At 39.6% G+C, this 9,332-nt stretch overlaps 1 protein-coding gene across 2 annotated transcripts; it reads left to right on the forward strand.

Moving 5' to 3' along the window:
* Positions 1-5,236: 5,236 nt before the first annotated feature.
* On the forward strand, positions 5,237-7,123 carry LOC103705872 (transcription factor bHLH76-like). 2 transcript variants are annotated; one of them, XR_005515228.1, is made up of 5 exons: positions 5,237-5,900; positions 6,088-6,186; positions 6,364-6,429; positions 6,522-6,603; positions 6,679-6,760. XR_005515228.1 is itself a non-coding variant. In XM_039134394.1 (5 exons), exons 1-5 carry the CDS (start codon positions 5,397-5,399, stop codon positions 6,799-6,801), a joined length of 858 nt encoding a protein of 285 aa, XP_038990322.1. In that variant the 5' UTR covers positions 5,238-5,396; the 3' UTR covers positions 6,802-7,123. The 2 variants fall into 2 exon arrangements, 1 of the variants encoding a protein (XP_038990322.1); XM_039134394.1 differs by having other exon boundaries at positions 5,238-5,900; positions 6,538-6,603; positions 6,679-7,123.
* The last annotated feature ends 2,209 nt before the right edge of the window (positions 7,124-9,332 follow it).

Below are 9,332 nucleotides of genomic sequence, written 5' to 3' on the forward strand. Positions count from 1 at the left end.
TGATGCTATAGACTATACTTTTTGATTATTATGGTGCATTTCATGTTAATTTGCTGGAGGAAAGCAAAGGAAGATTCTAGCCTTGGGATAGAAGCAAGGTTTTGGGGTTGGTGGGGCGGGGTCTTGGAGTAAATGATAGCCTTTCTCAAGTGGTGCAAGCAATGGGGTTAGCTTCATGGGTCGCTGGGGATTTTTCCTTTCCGAGCTCTCTTAGAATATATCCGATGACATCCAAAAAGAGGTCAAGCCTTTTTGGTATGCAGCTCGAGTCAGACAGAACGGAAATAAAGGTGATGCGGTTTTAAAAGATGAGAAGAATAAAATAATTAGATTGCCTTTTGTTGGATTCTTAATATGTTTTTATGATGATTGTGTTGGTAGAAATTTATGGTGAATCATTTGGGAAGGCGTATTTGTTAAGAAATAAGAGAGAATGTTGCGCTGTGGGGCAGCTGATGCGCTCTAAGTCTTTGCTTTGGGCGTTGGCCAATCGAAGAGCGGCTACTTGTCCCATGGGGCCTCATTCTCATGAATTACTCAGCTCTAACTTCAAACAAAAAGTCAAAGTGATATTAATTATTGGGTAACTCTTAAGGGCCCAATCATGGCACCCCAAAAATAAAATTAAACAAAATAAAAGGAGATAACTTGCTAAACAATTGCCTTATTGTGTGCTCCGTGTTGTGGTCGGAAGCATCAATGTGTCGACATGACACGTGGTAGTTGAGTCTTTTTTTTTTTGGGAAGTAACGAGGATGAGCCTTATAGAATTATTCATTAATTCGTTTCCTTGATTTGTTGCAAATTCGTACAATTTTGCTTCACAGTCTATGGGTACTGACTTTAAATGCTAGGAAATGGGCTTCCACCTCTATTAGGAGTTATTCAAAAAACTGAATTAGGAAATGAATGTGAAACCAGTTTTGTAAAACATCTAATCCAAGTTTTCAAAAGAGCATAAATGTTATATCCTATCCATCATCTCATTCTGTCAAATTTTTTTACATAAAATAAGAATTTATCCTTTTTCATGTAAATTCATCATTAGATCATCCACCGGTCACTATGAGCGATCCAATAGTGGATTTGTGTATGAGAAAGTGAATCTTTCTTTTACAAGAAATATACAAACCCGATTCAAAAGAGTATAGTTATTGAGAATTCTGACCTAAAAACAAACGAGATTTTACATGAGAAACCTGTTAGGAGACAAGCTTTATTATTATTATTAATGTTATTTTCCTTTTATGTATGTCTCAAACTCTATCTATGGTGCTCATAACTAGGATTAAATAGAAAATAACTTCCAAATCCCAAGATTAAATAAATAAAAACTAAGGACAAGCTAAAGCTAACGAAGGAATTCAAAAGGAAAATAACCTCCAAATCCCAAGATTAAATAAAAAGTAAAGACAAGCCAACAAAGAAATTCAAGAGGAAAAAAGAAAAGAAATTAAAACCATATAAAAAAGAGTGTTTGGTTGATATATAACTTCATCAGAACTATAAAGAGACTGAGCAGTTTATGTCGTGAATTGTATTATACCAATGCTTATCTTCTTTCCATGGTAATATAACTTTTCATTTTGTAAAAGAGATAAAAAAATAATTAATAAAAAGTCCTCTAGTTTCTCTATATATTTTTTTTGATATTTTAATATTTATTCAACAATTTATATATGTATATATATACTATAATGTTGTTTTCCATCATATCTATTGTGACTTCTTTTGAGCATGGTTTCCTGCTTGCGTATTCTTTCTCATATTCATTTGTCCTCATGGCAACAATGTATTCATCACCTATAAATTCCTTTCATCAATTTCTTCGGAAATTGTCAATATGTGGATTTGCACTATCAGTATGGAGATGAAAATTCAAAACAAGGAATCGATTTGCATCCCGAAGACATAGTGTTGCTGACTCATTGCCCTAGCTGTCTATCCATGGTAATAAATGGATGGTTTATTTAGTCACCTATTTGCTGTCCAATCTCCGTGCAAGTAAATTCTATCACTCCAAAATAAGGTCATTAGTAGGAAGATGGATATTACCATCTAATGAGTCACCCATCATTGATTAACAAGGCCTAACTGGATAGATTGTGGTGAGTGAACAACCAAATCAATTGGTTTGATGGTGCTCTTTGAATCTCGGTGTATTACCAGATTAGCATAAGAACTTTTTATGTGCCCTGAATTGGTGCCCATTGCAGTACCACATTTCAACCAGTGAAAACAGTTGAAACTTGCTGTTTAGAGCCTTTTGAGACTTGTTACTTTCTGATTTTTTTTTTTGAGGTATTTACACTAGATTTATATCAGTCATCCACTATAGCAAAAAAAAAAAAAAAGCAGCTGTAACTAAAGTTCAATCCCTAGAGTATCTTGAGCACTATCCTTTCTTAAGCGCTAGTTGTTAGGCTGCTGCCTGCCTTAATTAGCTAAGCCAAGCTCTAGAGTTTAGAAACGGATCCAGCGGGAGGATTTCAATCAATCAAAACACGGAAAGTTGGAAGATAGTGGGCAACAACATGCGTCTTAATTAATCTACTCGAATCTAGAGTTGTACCCATATCTAAAAAGCCGTTCATTCTTTGGCATTTTAAAACAAGAACGGATGTGAGCTATCTCACCTCGCAACAACCCAAGCTTTTTTCCAACAATATTTCGGTGGAGCCAATTGAAGGTTGCCACTGGATGTCCCAAGTTGGTGGACAGGCGGCAGAGTGAGATTGTGGTGAGATGCCCGCCCAGGCGATGCAGCCCCTCGCGCCTGGAAAGCACCGAGTCCTGTAGCTATCATATCTATCAGCGTGCCATAATTTGATTCCCAGGTTTAAGCATGCAATGCTTCGAAGCTTCCAACCAGGTGGTGCAAGATGTCCTGAGCACCATAGCAGGATACTTTTGCGATTTAATTACTTTGACTAAATTGAAAACCAAAAAAAGAAGATGCGCATGATGTTCCGGGTTAGGTAGATTGGTGCACAAAACATCACCCTGTATTTCTGATACAGGGGAGGGAGAAGCCAGTTTTCGTATGTTCTTATCGCTGGGTTCGGGTTGTATCTTTGGTGCGAAAGAATGATCGGTAGTCCTCTCTTTCACGACGTCGACCATTGAATCAGCCATTGCGAAGGAAGGTGAAACGTAGATACAGCCCTTGTCCCTTCACTCTGGTCTCTCATCTTCGCATGCACAGTGCTATGCTGCATCTGGCGCAGGACGGATTTGTACACACAACTCATACATGTTTGTGCTGTACTTGAGACCTGGCCCATATGAAACGCACGTAGCATCCAGTGGACCATTTGATGGCCCAACCAAATGCAGAAATCTGTTGAAATTAAGGGGGTAAGATTACTGCTACCATAGATATATGGTGAGATGCATTCGGAATCCAGATTATGCTTAGATGTCTTTCTTGGAGCGCATTGCCTAGAAAACAAGGAATGCAACTTCTTGATACATGAGAGCCTAATTCGAATGAAGAGATCTAATTTGGACCAGCTGCCCAAGCAGCCTGTGCGTTATTACAAGAAATTGTTATATCCCAATGTGTGGAGTGGTTTGGGTATTGATGGAATAGGGTTTATGTGCCCTGTGGAAAGGAAATTAGGTTTCTATTATAATAGTACAATAATGAAGACTTTGGGGCGGATCCTATAGCAGTTAATAAAGAATTTGAGGTGGTTCCAATAACGGTTCGAGCCGTAGTGCTTTGCAATTAATCAATCATATGTGCAATGGCAAACATATATGCAGAGAGTGCTTGGTTGCTAGTCATTCTAGTTGCATGAGATCAGAATTGCAGTGCAAATAGAAAAACAACATAAAAAACTAGCTGATTGAGGTATGTGAGATGCGGCTCTCGCCAAAGGGAGGATGGTTCCTCCTGGCAAGCCCAATCATTTTGAATTATCAAGACATGAGGTCCGAGTCAATAATGTTTTATCCCTAATGTAAATCTAATTTTGTACTCAAAAGCGAATTTGGCGGAGAATCATTAAATCTATTATCCACTAGATGTGTAGGTAGTGGATGAATCGACAATCAGATTGTAGATCCTCTTAATCCTGGAAGTCATCAAAAGGCGAGGTCGATGAAGCCCGGGCAAATGATGGCCATTTGATGATATAAGTGTCAGGTGAGCTCGATAGGGTTAGCAGGGTCAGTCAAAGAGGTTGAAGGGATTAGCGAGGCTACATACTTGTAAGCTAGAGATAGACAGATAGAGAGAGAGGTAAGGAGAGACATCACCTAGGGTTGGAATTAAGCCAACTTATAGGAGAGGAGCTGGTTCCATCATTGACTCTCCAAAACTGCTCAAAACTAGTGAAACTAGTTGGTTCAACTCAATGTGGCCTAGTTCAGTCCTGGAATTAGATCAAAAGGCCAAACTATCCCAATTCCTAGCCAGTTGGTACGATATGCCTGTACTATTAGATCTAGACGACTTTGGCAACCCTGGTACGTACTATAACCATGCTTTTTTTTTTTTAATTTGTACTATTTTTGTCCCTATCTTTTATGACATCAATATACATTCACCCGAGCATTCTTTATCAGTGCAAAACTCATGCGTGCCCAATTAGCTAGGCTAGGTCTTATTTGTGATGAAAATGTGGAGTTAGGATGACAGGAGTCACAAAAAAGAAGCAGCTCAAGTTATGAGCTGAATCACAATTCAACTTCCAGAATGACCACAGTGGTAAAGAAATTACATTTAGCTGTAAAGTATTTAAGCCATAGCTTAGATGGAAGATATGACCTATGAATTGGAAGCTCATAGGCCTGACATAATGAAAATGGGATCGACCAGTAAGCATGCATCCTGATTTCCCATTTCTATTCTATACTAGTGCGACAAACAAATATAAATTTCCTTTATTCAAAGCTCTTCAATATCTTGTCTAGGATCTAACGGGTCATAAGGTAATTAGTAGATGCCCGGAAAAAAGAAATCGAAATGGAATTCCAAGGCCACGTGCTCGTGGATAAGGAAGTGAGAGGGAACGCTTATATGGGAATCTCAGACGTGGGAATGCGAGAGATCCGGCGACCCTTCTGCTGCACCGCTCTCTTCCCATCTTAATTTCCTTCTCTCCGCAGTCCTCTCCTCTCTTTTCGTTTCATTCATTCATGCCAGCTAACAACTCCTCACAAAAAATAAATGCCAAGTGCCTCACGCCATGCTAGTATTATAAATACTTTAAGGTCTTTATATGGATCTAAGCTCACAAGTAGCAATATATGAGGCGAGAGTCCTATTCCATGCATAATTAAGAATCACATGACATCTCCCAAAGACTAAGGAGTTGCTCCCCTAGTTTCTTCCACCTTTCGTCTGGTCTATCCTTATTAGCTTGTTGGTTCTTCCTCTTTCTCTCTCCATGGCCCTCGCCAAGGAGCGAACACTAGAAGGCTCGCAAACCCGTTCACTCTACGGGAAAGCGCATGGAGGAGGGCCCTCCCTTCAAGGGTTGGATCCTTCTTCGCTTCAGGTGTTCAGCTACAAGGGCCACAACAGCGCGGTGCTTGAAGATGGAGAAGGCTCGGAGTCCCCTGGGAGCTACTCTGGGGATCTTGTTCCTATGTCGTCCGATCCCAGCAACTCCTCGAGCGGTAGCTTCGTGTTCGGGCCAGTGGACGCTTCGCTTCTAGAGGCCCGTTCCGTCGTCAACTTCAAGGCAGCGGCCGACCATTGGGCATGCTCGGGCTCTTCGGTGCTTAGCTTTGAGCAAGGGGATACGGCACTCTGCAGTGACTACCAAAACATTGATCAAGAAGGACCCGGCAAGGAGCAGTTCGGGCTGCTATACCGGGGTTTGGCTGCTGACGATGGTCTTCAAGAGAATGCTGAGCAAGAGAATGGCATCCAAAAGCGCCCTTACACGGTACTTTGATCCTTTTTTTTTTTTGAGAGTTGCATCGTGCTCGATAGTGTTTTCAGAGAATTCGAAGAGTGAAGCAAGATGACATGAACTGAATTCATGGTCATTTTAGAGCAATTCATGTTAATGCTTCGCAAATGAACGAGAAAACATTGTTTAGATTCTAAGTCAGTCGTGGTTATTGTTTCAGGGTGGTGATTCGCAAGCCTCCAAGAAGCACTGTGGCAACACGAGGAAAACAAAGGCCAAGCCTGGTCCATCCAAGGATCCCCAGAGTATTGCAGCGAAGGTGTGTTATCTTACCATGCAATACCTCAGAAATGGATGGCATGCAGTCTTTGGGCCGTAGCTTCTACATACATGAGTTGTTATAATGTCTCCACTATAGATACGGATAGAATCAAATTAGTAGCACCTCATCCAAACTGTAGGAAAAATTCCATTAAGAGATGATTTCATGGTGCAGAACCGGCGGGAGCGGATCAGCGAACGGCTCAAGATTCTACAAGATCTAGTGCCCAATGGCTCGAAGGTGCACCTTGCTCCTCATCTTCCTTGACAATTTCAATTTGCGCAATCATTTCATCGGCTTCATGACCTATCTCATCACTAATAAAATTTCAGCACCTCTTCACCGTAGGTTGATTTGGTTACTATGCTAGAGAAAGCCATTACCTATGTTAAGTTCCTCCAATTGCAAGTGAAGGTAATCGACAAAACTGAGTTGAGAATGGTATGATTTTTGAAATCATTAGACTAAGTACTTTGATTTTTAATATAGGTGCTGGCAACTGATGAGTTCTGGCCAGCACAAGGTGGGAAAGCACCAGATGTGTCTCAAGTGAAGGATGCCATCGATGCCATCTTGTCTTCTCACAGAAATAGGAACTCTAGCTCCGAGTAATAGACCGTTCACAGGAAGAAGTCAAGAAGACGCAAGAGAAGAGGACCTCACCAGAAGAAATAAAAAAAAAGGGAACCTCCACATGCCAAGAAAATATAAATGCATGCTTTGGAGCTTAGTGCTGACGACAAAAAAAGAATAGGGTTTTTACGTCCTTTCATTGTTGAGGCGCCCTCTTTCTTAAGTTTATGTAATATTTTTTTGATGTAATGGAACTGCTTTGAACTGAACCTCAACGATTTCAGAGAGGAGCTAGTTTTGAGTTATGTGCGACTGAGGAATACCAAAAAAAAAAAGTCCTAATTTTTTTCCCCTTGTTCAATATATGCAGTACTTTCTATATATTTTGAGATCTAATATATATCTCCTGAGAATTTTCTTGAAGATAAATATCTCTTGGGAAATTAAAGGTATACGGATTCAAATTATTTGAATGGTGAGTTTTATATTTTGAAGCATCAATGATATGGTACACGAGACAGCAACTCACTCCATTTACTCCCATCTTTCGAGATTACAGCTAATCCAGTGTACTGATAATCACATAGAGCTTTGTTTAGGAAACCTTGGTTCGCAAAAATGCCAGAGCACTTGCATGTACTTAAATATAAACCTATTTCATAGATCATTTGACAGCCAATCTAGTGATTAGTATTCAACACAATGGCAGGTTACGAGAGAAAGTTGAGCAAGACAGACAGCTTGTTTTAAAATATACAACCACCATTTAAAATAGATACAAACATGGATGCAGGGCCATGACAAGAAGCTATTGAAAATTGGGTACATTAATTAGCCTTACAATCTCTTCGTAGTAGAGCTAATCCGTATTAGCTCAATGTGCCTCAATACCAAAACATTCCCAACTCAATCGCCCCCAGTAATCCACTGGGAATAAACTGAAAGTCTCAAGCATCTCAAATTCTTCACACATTATTCATATTTGCAATTAATTGATCACTTTATTAGCCTTTATAACAGCGTATAACAAACTTATAATAGCTAACAGCTGAGAATATTAGCATGAAGATTTGATATAATTGAGTTCTTCGTATTATAAGATTATCGAACTATATCCACTACGACTGTTATATGATGCGGCTAGCAGCTGTTACTTAAAACCATCAATTAATAAAACGCAAACAAAAATGAAGATACACGCTACTATTCCTTGTATTGTTTCCTAGAATTTAGTTCTAGTCGGAGGTCTTTATAGTGTCAGTATAAGAATTCTATTAACAACTAGGAAACCAGAGGCTCAACTTCCAATGATTAGGGTTAAATGTAAGGAAAGCTGAGTGAAACTGTATATATAAGGGTTAAAACAAAAAAGAACAGTCTTTCGAAATTTTTATTTAGACTAATGATCATGTCTGCAGTCTTGTTTCTTATTTACACTACCAATCAATTACATATAGCTTGATTTTTTTCAGATGGCAATGCTCTACACGGCAAATTCTTTGCCATCCTTGTCCGTAAGCAGGATAAAATGTTAACTTTGACTCACCATTTCCAACTCAGGTGATTCTGAAAATGAGAAAAAATATTTTTCCGAGAAGGAAATCAAGCAACAGACTGATTAGCCAGGTGCGCGCTCAAGGGTGTCCAACTCAGTTATATGATCTGAGTTCTCGACTTTACTCTGAACTGTTAACTAGAAACTTGCTTAAAGTAGATTTCATGAGTTAGGGACATGCATTGCGATGGATAGATCAATCAATACCCACTTAAATATGAATTCATGTTATTAGATCTTCTAGTCATTTTTTTAGCTGGAGAGCTATAACTACGTGCAATGATAGCGATAATGATAAAAATATACGAAATGAACACCGTATGACATCAAAATTAAATGATGAGAAATTGAAGCAAGCACCCGATGACTTTTATCAGCATCCCCAGAAGGAAGGTTGGTGGAATGCTACTGCAAATATATATGACTAGTTTGATCACATTAGTCTATAACTGCATGTAGTCCATATAGTGGAGCTTCATAATTCGTCAACCAACGCACGTAGGACAAAATTTGCAGAATTAATATACTTGCAGAGAAATGGTAATGAGAAATTGGGACGCCAAGCACCCAAAGACTATGATCAAAAGCTACGAGGAGAAGAAAGTTGGTGGAACCTTCGCCCAGGTTGTCTTGCCAAAGCCTTTGAATCACTCACACCTACCATGCATATGTATGTCGAGCTTTGCATGAGACTCACATGCTAAACCCTCATCTCCCGGGGAGTCAATTCTCCTCCCCCAACCCAGAGTCCAACAGCAACCTAGTCCCCAGTCAGGCAGTCACAAACACAAAAGCATGCCATTGATGAGGGGGTGCCATTTCTCCTCGCCCATCGCTCCCAACCATCCGATCAACTGGTCAAATGGCTCATAGCATCCCGATCGATGCTCGTCTCTCCATAGTGTCAATCGAGATGATGATGATCGGGGAACTCTAAATTGCTATCATTATATGATCATCACTTGACTCTTGAATTATGCCATCTTGGTCTATTTTATTGCATCTGCATGCAGGG

Source organism: Phoenix dactylifera, chromosome 15, assembly GCF_009389715.1.
Source record: "Phoenix dactylifera cultivar Barhee BC4 chromosome 15, palm_55x_up_171113_PBpolish2nd_filt_p, whole genome shotgun sequence".
Taxonomy (NCBI): domain Eukaryota; kingdom Viridiplantae; phylum Streptophyta; class Magnoliopsida; order Arecales; family Arecaceae; genus Phoenix; species Phoenix dactylifera.

Coding starts and splice junctions, on each gene's coding strand:
- LOC103705872 (XM_039134394.1), top strand. CDS start 5,397: ATGGCCCTCGCCAAGGAGCGAACACTAGAAGGCTCGCAAACCCGTTCA. Junction 5,901..6,087: donor TCCAAAAGCGCCCTTACACG/GTACTTTGATCC, acceptor TTATTGTTTCAG/GGTGGTGATTCGCAAGCCTC. Junction 6,187..6,363: donor CCCAGAGTATTGCAGCGAAG/GTGTGTTATCTT, acceptor TTCATGGTGCAG/AACCGGCGGGAGCGGATCAG.